At 28.0% G+C, this 20775-nt stretch overlaps 4 protein-coding genes across 6 annotated transcripts; 3 read left to right on the forward strand and 1 right to left on the reverse strand.

The window, feature by feature from the left end:
- The first annotated feature begins 165 nt into the window (after positions 1-165).
- Positions 166-5072, forward strand: LOC122511453 (DNA replication licensing factor Mcm2). Its single transcript, XM_043626666.1, has 14 exons — positions 166-367; positions 581-753; positions 835-998; positions 1074-1156; positions 1238-1420; positions 1501-1712; positions 1895-2087; positions 2202-2637; positions 2721-2971; positions 3271-3435; positions 3514-3819; positions 3903-4085; positions 4223-4378; positions 4616-5072. Exons 1-14 carry the CDS (start codon positions 365-367, stop codon positions 4742-4744), a joined length of 2637 nt encoding a protein of 878 aa, XP_043482601.1. The 5' UTR covers positions 166-364; the 3' UTR covers positions 4745-5072.
- LOC122511455 (zinc finger CCHC domain-containing protein 10) lies at positions 4951-6990 on the reverse strand. Its single transcript, XM_043626670.1, has 3 exons — positions 6838-6990; positions 6186-6335; positions 4951-5339 (listed from the first exon to the last, which is right to left on the reverse strand). The coding sequence occupies exons 1-3, from the start codon at positions 6870-6872 to the stop codon at positions 5069-5071; spliced, it is 456 nt and encodes a 151-aa protein (XP_043482605.1). The 5' UTR covers positions 6873-6990; the 3' UTR covers positions 4951-5068.
- A 306-nt stretch (positions 6991-7296) lies between these two features.
- LOC122511482 (vacuolar protein sorting-associated protein 35) lies at positions 7297-17013 on the forward strand. Of its 3 annotated transcripts, none has more exons than XM_043626740.1 (12): positions 7297-7419; positions 8477-8675; positions 8789-8912; positions 9015-9210; positions 9320-9514; positions 11500-11583; positions 11689-11925; positions 12332-12480; positions 12582-13068; positions 13333-13752; positions 13954-14097; positions 16282-17013. In XM_043626740.1, the coding sequence occupies exons 1-12, from the start codon at positions 7417-7419 to the stop codon at positions 16459-16461; spliced, it is 2418 nt and encodes an 805-aa protein (XP_043482675.1). In that variant the 5' UTR covers positions 7297-7416; the 3' UTR covers positions 16462-17013. The 3 variants fall into 3 exon arrangements, with proteins under 3 accessions (XP_043482675.1, XP_043482674.1, XP_043482676.1); XM_043626739.1 differs by having other exon boundaries at positions 7307-7419; positions 8456-8675; XM_043626741.1 differs by lacking the exon at positions 7297-7419 and adding an exon at positions 7463-7674.
- A 189-nt stretch (positions 17014-17202) lies between these two features.
- On the forward strand, positions 17203-20427 carry LOC122511459 (probable ATP-dependent RNA helicase DDX28). The gene is made up of 7 exons (XM_043626681.1): positions 17203-17368; positions 17629-17838; positions 17992-18321; positions 18686-18943; positions 19219-19329; positions 19562-19953; positions 20041-20427. Exons 1-7 carry the CDS (start codon positions 17285-17287, stop codon positions 20363-20365), a joined length of 1710 nt encoding a protein of 569 aa, XP_043482616.1. The 5' UTR covers positions 17203-17284; the 3' UTR covers positions 20366-20427.
- The last annotated feature ends 348 nt before the right edge of the window (positions 20428-20775 follow it).

Consider the following 20775-nt stretch of genomic DNA (forward strand, 5'->3'; position numbering starts at 1 on the left):
TAATTCCAAATAAAAGTATTTTTAACTTTTAATAGAGTTTGAATTTCAAAGATAGCCCGCGCAAAGTACATAAAGGTGCTTTTCCAAACTATACTATTTTCTGATTGGTCGAGAGAAATTGTCTCGTTTAAGGCAAATTTTCAAGAACTCCCGCCAAAACATTCTCGTTTTCCGGTTTCACTTGTTGCTGATTGTTTGGGTCTCGTTAAACGTGCTGTGATTATTGCATTTAATTTTAAGAAAAACAAAGCCGACTGTAGGAAAATTAATTGACAAATTCAACAGAATTTAAGTGCTTTATTACAATTTGGTTAGGAGTCTACCAAGTTTTTCGACATATTCTCCTGAGACTAATTTTTTCATTATGGTAAGTTTTTTGTCATTTTGTTTGCTCTGGCGAATGTTAGAATAGTTTTAAAAATCCTTTTAATTCTTATTTAAAATGTAAATATAATAAAATAAATTTACTAAATAATTAAATTATAATTAATTGTTATGCTTTCGTTTGTTTATTTTGCTCACGAAAATGTTTGTTTACATTTTTTTATTAAAATATTATTATTATTTTTTGATTTTGTAGAGTCAACCAAGTTCGCCAGTTCGCTCTGATCGTTATCGTGAAGCTTTAACATCACCAGCTCCCGATATTGACGAACCTTTTGCTGATGAAAGCGATTTACTCGGAGACGAGAATGACATTCCAAATGAAGAAGATGAGGAAGGAGAGGAATTGTTTGGCGATAATATGGAAGCGTATGTTTATAAATTTTCCTTTTGCAATTAAAATTCAAATGGTAAGTTTTAATATTGTTTCTTTTGCAATTTTTTTCACAGCGATTACCGACCAATGTCGGCTCTCGATCGTTACGATCGAAATCTCATGGACGACGAAGATTATTCAGAAATTTCGCAAGGAGATCGAGCGCTCGCTGAGGACGAGATGAGAAAGCGAGATCGTGCCGCTGGAATTATAAGAGATGACAGAGATCTATTTTATGGTTAATTTTATTTTGCATTCGCAAAAACTAATCAAAAATTCCAATTTTCCAATAATAAATATTTATTAATTTCAGAGGATAGTGATGACGAGTTGATGCCATCACACAAGAGAAGAATGGCCGAGAAAGCAGCCGCTGGAGAACTTGAAGAGGAGGAGGTAATTTTCTTTAATTCACTTTTCATTAAAAAAATTCTTTCATTAGAAAAAAATGATTTACTCAACAATCAATCATTTCAGATGATCGAGTCAATTGAGAATTTAGAAGACACAAAAGGCCATTCGGTGAAGGAATGGGTCTCAATGTTGGGACCACGCACCGAAATTGCAAATCGATTTAAAAATTTCCTCAGAACTTATACAAATTCCAAGGGACAACATATGTACAAAGAACGAATTCGACACATGTGCGAAAGCAATCAGGTAATATTAAATTAATCAATAAATTATTCAAGAATATAATTTTCTTTTTTAATTTACAAAAATAAAAATTTCCCTTTCAGTCGAGTTTTGTTGTCGAATTTACAGTTCTCGCCAGCAAGGAACATATTTTAGCTTACTTCTTACCGGAAGCACCATTCAAAATGCTTGAAATTTTTGACGAAGTTGCAAAAGAATTGGTATTGACAATCTTCCCAAGTTACGAACGTGTCACGACTGAAATTCACGTGCGAATTTCCGAATTGCCTTTAATTGAAGAACTGCGAACATTCAGGTATAAAATTTAAATATTAACAGACTTTGCACTTATTTACTAAATTCTACTCTTGCAAAAAGTCAATTTTTCGATAGCTACTCTTTTACTACTTTTTCTGACTTTAAGCTCCTTTTTGCTACTTTTTAAAATTAATTATCGAGTACGAAACCAGAAAATGACAAAATTTTTTGTGTTCCCAGGAAATTGCATGTAAATCAACTGGTAAGAACTCTAGGTGTGGTGACGGCGACAACCGGAGTTATGCCACAATTATCAGTCGTGAAATTCGATTGCAATAAATGTGCTTGCGTTTTGGGTCCGTTCGTCCAATCGCAAAGTACAGAATTCAAACCTGGTTCCTGTCCACAATGTCAGAGCACTGGTCCTTTCATGGTATTTGATTAATTTTTTACTTGAATTACCTTTAATTGTAAAATTAGAGAAAGTAAGAAAGTGTAATTTAGAAGATTATTCAATTATTGAAGATTTTTAATTTTTCTCATTTAGATTAATATGGAGCAAACGTTGTATCGTAACTATCAAAAGATAACAATTCAAGAATCGCCGGGAAGAATTCCCGCGGGGCGTATTCCGCGAAGTAAGGATTGCATTTTATTGTCTGATTTGTGTGATCGTTGTAAACCCGGCGATGAAATTGACGTCACGGGAATTTATACGAATAATTACGATGGTTCGTTAAATACAAACGAGGGTTTTCCGATATTCTCCACTGTTCTTCTCGCGAATCATTTGCACGTGAAGGATTCAAAGGATATCGTTGCATCGTTAACGGAAGAGGACGTGAACAGTATTAGGGAATTGAGCAAAGATCCGAGAATCACAGATCGAATTGTTGCGAGTATGGCGCCTTCGATTTACGGACACAAGTTCATTAAGCAAGCATTGGCAATGGCAATTTTCGGCGGTGTTTCCAAAAATCCAGGTTGAGAAAATAGTATTCTTTTGTTGAGAGTGCGTCGTAAATTGGAGAAAAATAAACTTTATTGTTTTTTTTTCTCATTTCAGGAAAGAAGCACAAGGTGAGAGGAGACATTAACGTTCTGGTTTGTGGAGACCCGGGAACGGCAAAATCGCAGTTTTTGAAATATACGGAGAAAATAGCACCGAGAGCGATTTTCACAACTGGTCAAGGAGCTTCGGCTGTCGGTCTCACGGCTTACGTGAGACGTTCGCCGCAAACAAGAGAATGGACCTTGGAAGCTGGAGCTTTAGTTTTGGCCGACACGGGAATTTGTCTCATTGACGAGTTCGATAAAGTAAGCTTTTATTTTTATTCCAGGGTTGCCACAGGTCAGGAAAATCAGGAAAAAGTTAGGGATTTTTATTAAAAGTACTGGAAAAAAATTTAATTTTTAGAATTCACAAGAAAATTACGAATTTTTGTGTCTTTTTTGTTTGCTTCAAAAACTATAAAATTACCATAAATTCTTATGCAACTTCTTCCATTTTTTCTATTTCTGACAATAATTTCCTTTTAATTTAATTTTTTTAAAAATAGAATTTTGGCTCTAATTACTAGATTTACTTACGTACAAACTTTTTTTTTGTAATTTAGATGAACGATCAAGACAGAACATCAATTCACGAAGCCATGGAACAACAAACGATTTCAATTTCAAAAGCCGGTATCGTGACATCACTTCAAGCTCGATGTTCAGTTATTGCTGCCGCTAATCCCATAGGCGGAAGATACGATCCCAGCATGACTTTCTCCGAAAATGTACAAAAAATTTTTTATAAAATATTTTCAATATTTGGAAAAAATAGATAATTAACAAAAATTCTCTTTTCCCTACAGGTAAATCTATCGGATCCAATTCTTTCGCGTTTCGATATTTTGTGTATCGTTAAGGATGAAAAAGACGCAAATGATGATGAGAGGCTGGCGAAATTCGTCGTCAATTCACACATTAAACATCATCCAAATTTCTCCGACGATTCAGAAATACTTGATTTCCAAACTCCCAGCACGGAATTGCCAATACCTCAGGATCTCTTGAAAAAATACATTGTTTACGCGAAGCAAAACGTTCATCCGAAATTAACGAACATTGACAATGATAAAATTGCCAGAAAATATAAAGATCTGCGTCAAGAGAGTTTGGTGAGTATACACTTTGGAATAACAGGTTTACTTTTCATAAAAGATTTATTTATTGAATGGGAAATTTTGAATTGATTTTAAAGTCGACGGGAAGTCTTCCGATCACTGTCCGACATATTGAGGCAATTATAAGAATGTCGGAGGCGTGTGCAAAAATGCAGTTACGTGATTACATTCGTGAGGAGGACGTTAATATGGCTATCAAAATGGTTCTGCAGAGTTTCGTCGAGACACAAAAATATTCGGTTAAAAAGAGTATGATGCAGGTGTGTATATATTACAAAATTTCAAAAAATGAGACTTTTTTTGACTTATTTTCAAATATTGCGACTTTTTTCAATTTATTCTCAAAAATAGTGACTTTCTCGAATATTATCACAAAATCTAATCATTTTTATTTCAGACATTCAAAGCCGATCTTAACTACAAGGAGGATCACAGTGATCTTCTCTATCACATCCTGAGGGGAATCACTCACGATCATCTTGCTTTCCAACGTGCAATGCATGGCAATCGTGTCACAACTGTCGAAGTTTCCGAAAAAGAACTTCAAGATCGGGTAAAGTTTCTTTTCTCTCTAGTTTCATTAATAATATTAAATATTCTTGTTTATTATTAAAAAAAAAATTTTCGCAAGAATTTAATTATTCTCATAAATAATAAAATTCTTGAGAGCAATTCAATTATTTTCAATACAATTTTAATTACATTTTCTCGAAAGAATTTAATTTAATTATTAATTCATAATTATTAATTATTACTTTCTTTTAATTAATGTTAAATAATCTTATTTCAGGCGAGGCAGATAAAAATTCACGATCTCTCATCATTCTACGAAAGCGAAATATTCAAAATGAATCACTTCAGTTACGATCCAAAACGAAAAGTAATAGTAAACATTCTACCCGCCATGGATTGCGATTAATCCCTCCGAAAAAAATGTCTACCTCCCTCTTTTTATACCATTTTATTTATATTTTTCTAAGAAAAAAACGGACAAAGAAATTCGCGTAAGTTGAATTAAATTTTTTTTACTTTTTTAACTATTTTAATTAATTTATAAATGTTTTTTTTTCTATTTAAAAAAACTGAAGATCCATGAAACAACGTCAAAAAGAAAAAAAACAAGAATTAATAAATTTTGTTTTAATAAAAACGTCATGACAATAGATTACAAAAATAATTACAATCATTTGTTGAAATTTACAGAATTAGGAATTGATTGATTAAAAAAAAAGAATTTTTTTAACTAATTATGTTTTATCTTTTTTTTTTTCTTGCTCGATACTTTACTAGAAGTGTGACTTGAATTACTGCTACTGCTGCTGCTCGAAGAACTGGAACTGCTACTAGAACTACTAGAGCTACTCGAGTCACTGTTACTTGAATCCGAATCCGATGAACTATCACTATCACTACTTGAACTTGATGAACTTTCTGAACTACTCGAACTGACAGAATCCTTCCTTTTCTTATTCTTCTTAACCTTCTCCTCCTTGACCACCGCAGTTTCCGGTTCACTTAGGAGAGAAAAAAATCAAGTAAGTACTTTCTATGATTTACACAAAAAACTTTTTTTAAACATTTTTAAAAATTTGCAACTTTTTATAATTTCTTTTTTAAATCAGGGTTGCCACAGGGTTTGCCTTCAGAAAATAATAATAAAAAAAATTGAATTTTTGAGAAGTTTCAAATAATTGCAAAAATTCAATTATTTTCAAAAGTAATAAAATTTTTCGCAGAAATATAATTATTTTCAAAAGAAATAAAATTCTCGGCAAAAGAAATAAAATTCTCGGCAAAAATTCAATTATTTACAAAAGTAATAAAATTCTTCGCAAAAATTCAATTATTTTCAAAAATTCTTTTTAAATTCTAGGTAAAATTTCAATTATTTTCAAAAATTTAATTAAAATTCTTGGCAAAATTTCAATTATTCTCAAAACTTTTCCTAAATTCAATAATTTTCAATATCTAGTATTTTAATAAAAGTTTCCAAAAGAATTCAATTATTTTAGCAAAAAATTTTTTTAAATTCTTTGCAAACATTTAATTACTTTTATAAATAGGTAATAAAATTTTCACAGGAATTCAAGTATTTAAATCACAATTTTCATAAAATTTTTCAAAGAAAATCAATTATTTAAAAATATTTTTGTAAAATTCGTCCCAAGAATTCAATTATTTTCATAAATAATAAAACTCATCGCACAATTTCAATCATTTTTAATACAATTTTAAATCAATTTTCTCGTAAAATTTAATTATTTAATTAAATTTTTCTGGCAACCCTGTTAATCGTTTAACTTTTTTTATAAATTAGAATCTAAAATATAGATTAAAAAGAGGATAGAATAAAAACTTACATATCAGGGGTCTCCTTTTTTTGCAATTGCTTCCGAAGGAGTGTTGTTCGTGACGATCTGTGAACGTACTTTCGTTTTCCTTTGCACTCATAACTCCAATGACCCATTTCCAAACATTTTTGACACCTCATTCCTTGTGGAAATGGATTTCTGTCAAAGGTGTTTAGTGAAATTTGTTAGAAAACCAAAAATATTTCTTTTGGAGACTGTTCAAGTCTTATAAAATAAGTTCATTATTTTATAATAGAGAATTAAACGCGTATTTATTTAATTCCAAATTATCGATAATTAACATCTAGTAGCGAAAAATTGTTTGCAGTGAATTATATTCGATCAGTAAATACTAATTGATTTTGCGAAAAATATTAATAAAAAAAAATATAAACTAAAATTCCGTAAGAAAACTAAATCGACAGAAAATTTGTTTACAGTTTAGTAAATTTACTAAAAGTTATGAAAGTGAGATATTTATTTAAATTTGGACGGAGATATTAAAAGTATTAAATTTACCAGAGAGAATTAAAAACTGTTATAATTAATTACTTAAAACGGTAAAAATACAGGAAATTTTGTTCACATACGTAAATAATTATATTGAAGTTTTCGATTTAAAAAAAACAGATAGAATAATTAAAAACATTTTCCAACTCACGGTTTCTTCATATATTTTATTCCACTCGAACTCATTGTGATAAATGTTAATAATAACGATAATTACTCAATTTACACTTGGTTTTTTGGATATTTCGGGTATATTTGTTTACTGTCTGTCATGCAACATAACCTAAAAATCATGCGTGAAAAGTTAAAGGCTTGTTCACAAGTTTCCACAGAATAAGTGAACGGTACTAAATTTAATTGGCTGTCGAGTATCAGTTCTACAAGAAGAACCAATGAAAAATTAGTCCGCGGTCAAATTTGAACTAAGGAAACATGAATGTAAAGTTTGACTTTGAAAATATATTTTAATATCAAAAATTAAAAATTAAATTAAAAATATATATTTATTTCTATCCACAGTAGAAAAATAAATAGAAATATTTCCGAAAGTGTGTCACGTCCACAGCACACAAACGCAGAGGCGGACATCTTGTGACGCATGCGCATTATTTCAGGGATAGGTTTATATTTGGTTTATATAGAAAAGTGCATTATCCACATTTGTGTGCTAAGACAGTGATTTTTTTTAATAATTAAAAAAGTATTATTTCTAATTTAACAAAAAAAAACAATGGTAAGTGCTATTCCTAGTGATTTCTACAGAAAAATAGGATCAACTAATTAAAAACAAAACTACTTAAAAATTTGTATATTGAAATGCAAATCAGTAAAACATCTCTTCAAAACAAGTTCGACCACTTTACGGATATATATTAAATAATGGCTATCTGTCAATCAAATTTAACTGTATTGAATTAAATAACTGTCTTCTTATCATCTAAACGATAAGAATACATTTGCTGGTTGCTGATCAACGAAAATTAATACAGTGGGTGGTCTCCTAACCTTGAATTAGTGTGTCTGCTAAATTGTGCATGAAAAATAACACATTGTTGATAATTTTTTGTTAAATTCCCCCCCAAAGTAGATGGATATTTTCTGGATATTGAAGATATTCTGCAGCAGACTATAATTAACTGTTTGCAAAAATTAATTGTTGTTTTGCAAAAAAGTCTGCTTTGATAATCAAATCTGATAAAAAGTTCGAATCGAATATTCATTTACCGTGGGGATTTAATTTCGTGCATGTAATGCTTGCAACAACTTTTTTTTTAAGTATCCTTATAATAGATGGATATTTAGGAGATTTTGGATGTTTTTTGACAATTTGGATACTTGTACTTTATCTAAATTGTCTGAATATCCTTCAATATCCCTAGGATTTTCTAGGGTTACCCTAAATATCCATATGTCATGAGAGGTGGGAGAATAATTATATTTACCACAAACAATTACATCTTGATCTTAATAAAAATGCGATACAATTCCCTGGAATCTAATCATTTCATTCAAATTTTTTAGATGAAATTCAAAATTTTTCAACTGTAAAATTATAAATAATCGAATTATAAAATTCTAAATTTTATTGTAAATTTGTATTATAAACCTGCAGAATTATTTAATCAGCAAATTATATACTATAGTGTATGATAGAAATTCAACTTTGCATCTATTTTTGTATATTTTTAATTTTGTAGCTGTTTGTTTCTTCAGTAGTTGAATTTGTTTTTAGCTTAAATTGCATGAATCTACCTGGCATTTGTTGTTAGGTATCTTTGTTTTTCTCACAGCCTTCGACACCTGCAATGACAGGACTTGAGGAGCAGGAGAAATTGTTGGAGGATGCGAGCAGTGTCGTTAAGGTGCAAGCCTTTGAAATGAAACACAATTTGGATAAATCAAAACTCATGGATGCATTGAAACATGCATCGACAATGCTCGGTGAACTTCGCACCTCTTTATTGAGTCCCAAGAGCTACTACGAACTCTGTAAGTTTTTTTCAAAACAAAAAATTGTCTCACTTTGTAAAAAAAATATTCTGAAGAGCTTTGTAAAACTAATTTTAATTTAAAATAACTTTTTTTTTTCATTTGAAAATCAGATATGGCAATTACCGATGAACTGCGACATTTGGAATTATTTTTACTAGACGAATTTCAAAAGGGAAGAAAAGTTACTGATTTGTATGAATTGGTACAATATGCCGGAAATATTGTTCCCAGACTGTGAGTATTTAATAATTTTTTGCGATTTGGTACTATTTGGATACTTTTATTTTTTTTTGAGAATTTCCACTACAATTTAAAAAAAATCTATTTCTTTTGCAGCTATCTGCTAATCACAGTTGGATTGGTGTACATCAAAACGAATCCATGCCTTAAAAGAGATCTTTTACGTGATCTCGTTGAGATGTGTCGAGGAGTTCAACATCCCTTGCGAGGACTCTTTTTAAGAAACTATTTACTTCAATGCACGAGAAATATTTTGCCAGACTCTCCGGAGGGGGACGACGAGGAAGGAACCGTACGAACAAAAATTCCTTGCTTTTTCAAATTATTTTCTTTTTTTAAGAAAAAGGAAAATTTCAGTTTTAATTCGAAATTTGAAGTTGATTTTATAATTTTCATTTCAGGTACGTGACAGTATTGATTTTGTTCTGATGAATTTTGCCGAAATGAATAAATTGTGGGTGCGAATGCAGCATCAGGGACATAGTCGCGATAGAGAGAGACGAGAGCGTGAAAGAGAGGAATTGAGGATTTTAGTTGGAACAAATTTGGTTCGATTGAGTCAATTGGAATCGGTGACTCTGGATATTTACAAAAGGGTGAATAAATCTTTTTTTCGTTTCAAGAATATTGTAATTATTTACTTAATTCAGTCAGGTTCGTTTGTAATTATAAACAAACTCGTATTTTAATTATTATAGTATTATAAATTATACTGATAAATCAGGATTGCCACGGGTCAGGGAGATCAGGGAAAAGTCAGGGATTTTTATTAAAGTACTGGAAAAAATTGAATTTTGGAGAAATTATCTACAAAAATGATTGCAAAAATTCAATTATTTTCAAAAGTAATAAAATTCTTCGCAGAAATTCAATTATCTCTAAAAATTACAAAATTCTTTTCCAAATTCAATTGTTTTTAAAAATTTTAATAGAATTCTTGGCAAATTTTAATTATTCTCACAAATTTTCATCAATTTAATAATTTTCAATATTTACTATTTTAATAAAACTTTCCTAAAGAATTCAATTATTTGAAAAAAATTTTTAACAAACATTTAATTATTTTTGTAAATAATAACATTTTCACAGGAATTGAAGTATTTAAAACACAATAATCTTAAATTTTTTTCAAAGAAAATAAATTATTTAACAGATTTTTGTAAAGTTTTTCGCATGAATTCAATTATTTTAAAAATTTTTAATAAAATTCGTTGCAAGAATTCAATTATTTTCATAAATAATAAAACTCAGCTCGGGATTTCAATTATTTTTAAAAAATTTAACGCCATTCTTCGAAGGAATTCAATTATCTTGATAAATAACGAAATTCTTCATAGAAATTCAATTATTTTCAGAAATTTTAATAAAATTCTTTGTAATAAAAACAATTATAATTATTCATAAATAACAATATTCATCACAAGAATTCAATTATTTTCAAAAGTAATAAAATTCTTCACATGAATTCTATTATTTACAATTTTTTTTATACATTTCTTCGCAATAATTCCATTATTTTCATAAATAATAAAATTCCGTTTTGGGAATTCAATTATTTTTATAAATAATAAAACTCATCGCAGAATTTCAATTATTCTTATTTTTTATCAATTACTCGGTAAGTTATTTATTTTTGTGTTTAAATAATTGAATTCTCGTAGAATTTTCTAATTGAAATTTATTTAATAATGAATTTTAGTTAAAATTTTAGATAATGATTGCAGATATTGAATTATTTTCATAAATAATGAAACTCATCGCAGAATTTCAATTATTTTTATTTTTTTCAATTACTGAATAAATTATTTATCTTTTTATTTAAATAATTGAATTCTCGTACAATTTTCTAATAAAAATTCATTTAAAAATAAATTTCAGTTAAAATTTTAGATAATAATTAAATATTTGAAGCATTATTGTATGAATTATAAGAAAGAGTTCAATTTTGAAAAGGTTTAAAATTGAAATCTTTAAATATTTAAATTTCCCATACTTTTAACTAACAATTCTGTAGAATTAATTTTTTTGAAAAAGATTAATTGAATTTTTTTAAACTTATTTCATGTTTCTATTTTTTAAATTCAAATATTTAATTGAAAGATTTCCAAATGATCGAAATTTCGTAAAATTGAATTGTAAACAAATGGATTTAAAAATTCTCAAGGAACTTTTGCAATAATTATTAAAAATAATAATTAATAATTGATTTCTTTCGAAGAATTTTAATAAAAATTTTTAAAATAATTACGTTTCTCGAAGAATTTACTTAAAATTGTATTAAAAATAATTGAGATCCTCTGAAGAATTTTATTATGTAAGAAAATAATTGAAATAATGTGAATAATTTTATTATTTACGAAAATAATTGAATTCTTGCAATGAATTTTATTACATTTCTTTTAAATAATTTAAATTCTGTCAAGAATTTTATTATTTATGAATATAATTGAATTCTTGCAACGAATTTTTTGAAATTTTATTTTGAATTTTATTAAATTTTTTATTTTATTTATCAAATACTAGTAATTTTTATTCTAGTTTGTAGCAATTTTACTAATTTTTTTTGCTTTAATTTTTTTAGTTGGTTCTTCCTGGAATTTTGGAGCAAGTGGTCAGTTGTCGTGATGCAATTGCCCAAGAATATCTCATGGAATGTATAATTCAGGTAAATTTTGTTCAATAATTTGTTACCTTGCTACCAAGTCACATTTCTTTCTTAATTCTAAAAATCGTTTCTCCATTTATTTCTAATGATTAAAATTTTTTTCAGGTCTTCCCTGACGAGTTTCACTTGCAAACACTGAACGCTTTTCTGAAATCTTGCGCTGAATTGCAAAACGGTGTCAATGTGAAAAACATAATAATTTCACTAATCGATCGTCTTGCCGCATTTAGTCAAAGATCAGAAGGAGTTGGCGGTCCGGGGAGTCCAAGTCAACTCGCCGGGATTCCACAAGATGTTAAACTATTCGATGTATTTAGCGATCAGGTTGCTTCCATTATCCAGGTGAAGTGATTTTTTTTCTTAAATTCTAAGAACTAATTTTTTCTAATAACTGATTTTTTTATTAAATTCTAATAAAAATAAAATTTAGTGATTTTATCAAAATTTTGTGGACTGTTCAGTGATGATTAGGTACTGCACTTTTTCTTGATAGTTCCATGATTAACAAAATCAAGATTTCCTTTCTCTCGTCTAGTTTAAGTCTGAGAACAGTAATAAGAATAACTTTGTCGTTCGTGGAAATAATATTTATTGATTTTTTTCTTCCTTTTTTTCGCACTCGACAATCGGGAGATAAATTCGGGGTCAAAGAACATTACTGATTATTTACTTTTTTCAATTTTTCATACAACATACAACAGTTGTGTGTAAATACTCGCAGGTGAATTAACGATTTTTTCCCCTACAGAATAGACAAGATATGCCACCGGAGGATATTGTTTCACTGCAAGTGGCTTTAATTAATCTAGCACATAAATGTTATCCAGATCGGGTGGATTATGTCGATAAGGTCCTTCATACGACAGTGCAAATCTTCCAAAAATTAAACATCGAAAAGTAAGAAATTCTTTCTTTTTAATTCTTTCTGATCATTATAAATGTGTAAAATAATTGATTTCTATTTGATGGAAAAAATAATTTTAATTATTTTCTTAAAGATTGGAATACAATAGCGCTGTTTCGAGGGAATTAGCGAGACTGATGAAAATTCCAGTGGATAATTATAAGAATATTTTAGTTGTTTTGAAATTGGAGAATTTTGCTCCGCTATTGGAATATTTTGATTATGAGGGGAGAAAAATGTTGGCGATTTATGTTATTAGCAATATTCTTGATAATGAGACGCTAATTCCAACGCAGGAACAGGTGGACGCTATTTTATCAATTGCAGCGCCATTGGTGCAAGATCAACCGGATCAGCCAAATATTGAAGAGGATCCAGAAGATTTTGCCGAGGAGCAGGGCTTACTTGGTCGATTAATTCATCATTTCAAATCGGAAACGGCCGATCAACAATATATGATTTTGAGCGCGGCTCGAAAACATTTCAGTGCCGGTGGCAATAAACGGATTAAATTCACACTACCACCGATTGTTTTCCAAGCTTATCAACTTGCATTCACCTATAAAAACTTGAGTGACAGTGTTTGTATTAAAATTTTTCTTTTTTTAACTACTTAATTTTAAAAAAATATCTATAATTTCTATATTTAGATTTCAGGCTTCGCACTCATATACTAAAACGTACTATTTACTATTTTTTTAACGTCATAAATAATAAAATCCCCAAAGGAATTTAATTAATTTAGAATAGCATTTTCAAAAAAATTTTTGAGGCATTTTAAAATTTTAAAACATGATTATTCTACAGTTAAATTAATAAAATTGTGATAAAATTCTATTTTACAGGACGAAATGTGGCAGAAGAAATGTCAAAAGATTTTCCAATTTTGTCACACGACGATTATGGCATTAATGAAGGCCGAACTTGCCGAATTACCGTTGAGATTATTTTTGCAAGGGGCACTTGCAATCGGAGAGATTCGTTTCGATAATTTCGAAATGGTCGCCTATGAATATATGAGTCAAGCTTTTTCAATTTACGAGGATGAAATTAGTGACTCAAAGGCGCAACTTGCAGCGATTACATTGATAATTGCAACTTTCGAGCAAATGAGTTGTTTCGGCGAGGAGAACGCCGAACCGGTGAGAAATCAATGTGCACTCTATGCCAGTAAACTTTTACGAAAACCTGATCAGTGTCGTGGAGTTGCAACATGTTCACACATCTTTTGGTCGGGAAAATCTTTAGCCACTGAAGGAAAAGAGGTAATTTTTCTCCTAAATTTTCTTATTCTAATTCTAATTCTAATTTTGGTCTAATTGCTCCATACAATATTCTGAACGAATTAAATTATAATTTTTAACAGTACAAATGGTACAAAACAGTACAAATTGGGTAAAATTCTAAACAAAGTGATAGAAACTAATAACGAATTTTAATAAAATTAGAAATTAAAATTCTTTTAGATGCAAGACGGAAACAAAGTATTAGACTGTTTGAAGAAGGGAATACGCATTGCAAGTCAGTGTATGGACACGTCCGTTCAAGTTCAACTCTACGTTGAACTATTAAATCACTATATTTATTTTTATGAAAAAGGAAATGCATCCGTAAGAATAATTTAATATTTTTAATAAATTTAGACGCTTCACAGTGAAAAAGACCTATAGCTACAAGAGATTGTTAACTTCAAAGTGAAAATACTCAAAGAGGTTTAACTCTCAGTGCAAATTAAAAATAATTAAATCTTTACAATGTCCAAAATATTCAATAAGAAATACTTTTACAAAAAAAAAAAATGCTATTATCGGAAAGAAAAAATTTTTGAAAGGGAAATTAAAAAAATTGATACTTTTTCAGACTTATTTTCAAAAATTGTAAATTTTTCGACTTTTCTTCTAAATATTGCAACAAAATACCACATTTTTTAAATATAAAATGCAACTTATACCGATTTTTAAAGTGCGAAAAATAACTATAAACAAATCTTTCAAAAATTATTTTTGAATAACTTTTTTAAGAGATATTTAAATTTTTCAAATATTTCTGTAAAAAAACCTTTTTGAAATTGAAATTTTCTAAAATTTAATTGAAAATAATTAATTTTTTCAAGTATTTTGTTACAATTTTGAAAAATCAACGTTTGAAGAATTTTTAGTTTCAAATTTTGAAAATAATTGAATTATCAAAAATGTTAATGGAAAAATCTTTAAATGTAAAATTTAAAATTGAAAATCAATTAAAATTAGCTTCTAATTTTTTAAAATTCAATATTGTCAATATTTTTAATTACAAATTTCCGAAAATTCGAATACACAGGAAAAATAACATTTTAGAATTATTTTTAACATTTTAGAGAAAAAAGTCATGTTGAAAATCTATATTAATAATCGTTAATTTTATTAAATTTTTAAAAATCATAATTAGATTCTTTTGAAGAATTTCTTTAATTTTTTTTTTTTATGTAATGAAGTTTCTTTAATAATTTTAATTGAAAATTTTGAAAGTAATTTAATTTTATGAACAATTTCTTCCAAGTTTTTAAAATAATCGTGTTTCTTAATAATTGAAATTAATCATTTAAGGTCATGTTATTCAGTGGTCACGTGTTCCCATAGTGAAGTATATGGAGCCCGTGACCACTGAATAACATGACCTTAATTATTGAATTTTATTAAAAATTTTTGAATAATTTAGAATAATTAAAATCTTTTAAGAATTTTATTACAATTTTCTAAAATAATTTAATTCATTCGAGGAATTTTATTAGAATATAGAAAATAATTAAATTCTTTCTTCCTTTCTTCTTTTCTTTGTGTTTTTTAAATATAATGTAGTTTTTTGAATAATTTCAATTGAAAATTTTGAAAATAATTGAATTAAACAAAGAATTTTTTCTACTTTTTAAAATAATTTTCAACATAATTTTTACGATGAATTTTACTTCGAAAGGATTTCTTGACAAGAATTTATTTCAAATTTTTGAAAATAATTGAAATCCTTTGAAGAATTTTATTATTAATGAATATAATTGAATTTTTAGGAAGAATTTTATTAGAATTTTTAAAAATAATTGAAATTCTTTGAAAAATTTTATTATTTATGAAAATAATTGAAATCTTGCAAAGATTTTTATTAAAATTTTTGAAAAATAATATAATTGTTTCGATAAAAATTTTAATTCTTTTTAGGAATTTAGTTCAGATTGTATTGAAAATAATTGAATATTTAGGAAGAATTTTATTCAAATTTTAGAAAATAATTGAATTCTTTTGAAAAATTTTATAACGAATTAAGAAAAAAATTTAATTCTTGCGTGAAATTTTATTGATAATAATTGAATAATCTTCCGAAGAATGTTATTATTTATGAAAAAGAAATTAAAATTCTTTAAAAATTTGATTATTTTTATTTATATTTTTCAAAAATTCAATTATTTTTAAAAGATTTTACCAAATTTCAATTGTTTGGAAATTTTTCAATTGTTTATAATTAAAAAACTATTATCTTTCAAAAATTATTGAAAAATTAATTGTAAAAATGTCTTTATTATAATTTTTTGAAAATATTTTACCATATAATAACTGAAATATAAAATCACAGATAGTTACAATTATTATAAAAAATTGAGTTTTTGTATTTAAATAATTGAATTCGAGAAGAACTTTCGTAAAATTATTTTAAAATAACTTAAATCTCTTGTCGCGTTAGGTCTCTTTCATTTTATCTCAATTAGTCTTAAGCTAAAATTATTTACTCTTTACATTCTAATCGAAAACAAATTTTAATTTTAGGTAACAATTCAAATTTTGAATCAAGTAATAGCAAAAATACGCGAGGAATTACCAAATTTAGAAGTGAGTGAAGAAACGGAACAAATACAAAAGCATTTGGCAAATACTTTAGAACATTTACGAAATCGAATAGAATCCCCAGAATCCGAAGGTTTGACATACGAAGGCCTTGTTCTTTAAATTAATACTATTTTTTTTTGTAAAAATACCTGTAGTTTTGTACATATTTTCTATATTATATAAGAACAAGAAAATGAAAATATTTTCTTTATGTCGTTTTCTTAAGAAAAAGATTCGACTACAAAAGAAAATATTGCGATTATTTTGACAAAAGAAGATTGTAAATATCTTCGTGTTGAGACTAAATTTCTTTTTTTTTAAAAAGAGTTGTTAATGTTTTATGGATAAAAAGAAATGTCGATAATGCGAAACAAAAAATATTTCGTCTAATAGAATTTTGCTAATTATTTTTTATTTTTATTTTCTCAAGGGAATTTTAATACCAGTCCATTTATTAAGTGTTGCAATATATCTCATAATTTTTGTACCTCTAGTTATTGTTCACTATTTATATACAATTGAAGATTTAAAAGAGAGAAAGAGAATTACATTTTATGAAAATGTAATTGATGTAAAAAAAATTATTCAAGTGCGATTGATATTTCACTATTATGCGTGATAACAAAAAAGCACTTTATATATTGGTTTTAATAAAACTTTTGTTTTAATTAATTGTATTCGTAGTGTTTATTTCATAAAAATTCTTTTTATTCTAATCAATTCTAATTTTAACCCCAGAGTTATTTTTGTTTATTTATTTTATTTTATTCTTTTTATTTTTTTTTCTTTTATTCTTTTTTAAAATTTTTTCATATTTCGCGCCATTTTTCTTCCATTGGTCAGAGTCAGCTGATTTTTTTTTTGGTTATGTTTAAAATGGCAACACATGTGTTAATGCGGCTTTTATTTTTGATTGTAAATTAATTGTTTTAATAAGTGAACAATGTTACCGCGTATTTATAGTATTGTTCAAAGAAACGTGAATTCTTGTGTTGTTGTTTCCAGTAGATTTTGCACATATGTTGAGGTGAGTTAATTTATTTTTACTAAAATGTTTACTATAGTATAACCATGATAGTCATTTTATGATTTGTATTTGTTATTGTTAATAGTTGTCCTGCTAAATTAAGACCATGTCAAAATTTCAGATTTTCACATTAAGTTTTGAAAAAGTTGAATAAATTTAACATGCTCTTAAGAAAACAGGTTCATAAAATAGTTCTCCTGAAGTATAATAAGGCACGTGAATAACAATTTTCATGGTCAATTTATGTTCTTTTTTTACAGGAACCGACGTACATTAAAATCGAAGAAAATGAAGAAAAGAATTTGGAAAATCTCGGAGGAAAAAAGAAAAGAGTCGCAGTAATTACTTGTAAACGAAAGGAATTTAATCATTTCCAAGGGCAGACTTATCCGAAATTTCAACCTATGCCATTGGCGTCAGACAAATGGCATTTAAGCAAATCGAAGGGAGATTATTTTACAATTCATCCTGTAATAATTACCATACAACTTTATTATTCATAATTTTTCTTTTTATTTCTTTTTATTTTTTTTCCTTTTTTTTATTTTCAACTGTAAAAAAGTATATTTTTAAAGTACATTTTTAAAAGTACATTTTTGTAAGAGGTAAAATTTACTTTTCAGGTTGAAGAAGTCAATAAAGAACCAAAACAAAAAGAAGAGGAGGAGGAAATGAGCTTTAAAGATTTGGGAGTTTCTAACGAATTGTTGGCAAATTTACAAAATGCTTTCGATATTGAAACACCAACGAGGATACAAACATTGGGAATACCTGCGATATTGGATCAACAAAACGTGAAATTATTAGCAGAAACAGGCTGTGGAAAAACTTTAGCCTATTTATTACCTTTGGTTGAGCAAGTTCTCAATTGGAAAAATGCAATCGATCGACCATTTAATCATCCACTTGCTCTGGTTATAACTCCAAGCAGAGAATTGGCAATTCAAATTGGAGTAAGATTTAATTTCATTCTAAATATTTCTAATTTTAATTTTTACTAATTTAATATTAATTTCTTTACTTATATCAGGGTTGTCACAGGTCAGGAAAGTTAGGGAAAGTAGAATTGGTCAGAGAAATCAGGGAAAAGCCAGGGATTTTTAGTAAAAGTGCTGGAAAATTTTTTTCAGTATCTAATCATTTTTAGAGTGAATCAGAATATTCTTCAGGGTCAGGGAAAAAGTCAAAATCAGTCAGGAAAAAGTCAAGGAAAAACAAAATTAAATATTTCTGGCAAACCTGTATATTAATTGAGTAAACTGAATTACTCAATTCAAAGAGAGGAAAAGTAATAATTTTTCTTTTTTTTTATTGCAGAGAGCAGTGTTACGTTTAACTAAAGATTTGGATATAAGAACAAAAGTTGTTGTTGGCGGAGGGATAAAAAGTAAAATATTTAATCCACCAGCAAGTAATGTTGACATTATAGTCGCATCCTTCGGAGCATTGAGCAAACACACAACAATTGGATTGTATAAAATGAAATATGTCCGACATGTTGTACTGGACGAGGCGGATTCTCTCTTCGATGAAACTTTTTACGACAAATTTCGATACTTTTTGCGCAAAATTTCTGTAAGACTTTTTTTCTTCTTTCAATATAATTTAAAGCCATTTGAACTTCTGGAAGAGTTTTTCTCTTCTTTTAATATAATTTAAAGCCATTTGAAACATTATGGCGTCATAATGATTCCAATGCCCTTAAATCTCTATAATTAAAAGAAAAATAATATATTTTGAATAATTATTAAAAATTATTGAAACATTCAATTTTCTCAAGAAGAATTTTCTATTAAATTTGCAACTTTTCCAATTTTAAATCATTTTTATGCTAATTTCGTTTTTTTCAGTTTGGACCACTTCGAGATTTTGCTGATGGATTTCCAAAATATTCTCAATTGACAATGGTAGCCGCGACAATGCCTCAGTTCATTGAAGAAATGCTCGATAATATTGTCGACGTGAGTCTTTAATTTTTTTCGTACACAAAATTATTATTATTATTTGACTTAAAATTTTGTATGTACATCTTTCTTCGGAAAGTGCATCACATATTTCAGAAAACTAATTCAGAAAATTAACGCGAGATAATAATAATTCTCTTGTATTTAGTAAATATTTAGTAACTAAAATTAGGTAAAGTAAAATTATTAGTGTTACTAAAATCATCTGACTCAAGGGATTTTTTTCTAGCCATCATCTTTACAAGAAATTGCAACTGATAAAGTGCATCGTGTCTTTGTGACGCAAAAATTTCTACGACTTGGCGTTCAACAGAAACCAATGACACTATTGCGATTAATAAAGAATAAAGCAAAGAATAAAACATCGATTATTATTTTTTGCAATAACAGTAAAACTTGTGATTATATCAGTCAATTTCTCGATGAATTTGAAGTGAAATGCGCACGTCTCAATGGTGCAATGCCACTGAGAAAAAGAAGGAATGTATTTGCAGAATTTCAAATGGGAATGTATAATGTTCTCTGTACAACTGACGCTGGTTCAAGAGGTTTGGACACCGTTGCAGTTAAAGATGTCATCAACTACGATTTTCCCCTCCAAACATTCGAATATATTCACAGGTACATAATTTTTCCCCCAAAAAATTTATATTTAAATTTTTATTTATTTATTTAATTAAAAATTCGTTTCTTTGGTACAAATTTCAGATGCGGAAGAACGGCTCGAGTTGGAAGTCCAAGAGATTGTAGAGTGATCAATTTTATTGCTCGACCTTTGGAAATTCTTTTGACGCAGAAAATTGAAAAGACCATTAAATTGGATAAGCCATTGCCAATGGTCGATTATTTAAAAAGAAATTGGACTGTGGAGAAAGAAGATGAGAAGGAATTAAAAAAAGAGCAGAGGAGAGAAAAAGAGGAAAAGAAGGAAAAATTTAAATATTTTTCTGAAAAGTCGTCTGAAGATTCAGTCGAGAATTCAACTGCGAGTGGTGCTGGAGACAAAGAACGTGCTGAAAATATTTCCTACTAGTTACATCGCGTCTTTTTGTAAATAAATTTAAGAGTTAAGTAAATATTTTTAGTTTTTAATAATGAAACTTTTTATTTATTGTCATGTCCACTGGGGGCTTTTTTTATTATTTTTTTTATAGAAGGCCATCTTCTTCTTTTAAACATTTAGTTTATTGTTTCAGAATTTATCAATTTCCCTGTTATGGTGAAAAGAAATTATCAAATTTCCCCTTATGTCCGGAGGCACACCCACATCGTCGCTTGCCCTCTCAAGTAAATAGTACCCCGAACGAACTCGTAAGTCTAAACCTTTACTACCCTCTTTAGTTTTTAGCGAAATTAAACGCCACATAGGCACGATTCTTCCTTTTTCGACAAATTTTTCATATTTTTAACGCATAAATTATGGTTGAAAAAATTTAATCTTCT

The sequence above is a fragment of the Leptopilina heterotoma genome, unplaced genomic scaffold, assembly GCF_015476425.1.
Source record: "Leptopilina heterotoma isolate Lh14 unplaced genomic scaffold, ASM1547642v1 Lhet_83, whole genome shotgun sequence".
Lineage (NCBI taxonomy): Eukaryota > Metazoa > Arthropoda > Insecta > Hymenoptera > Figitidae > Leptopilina > Leptopilina heterotoma.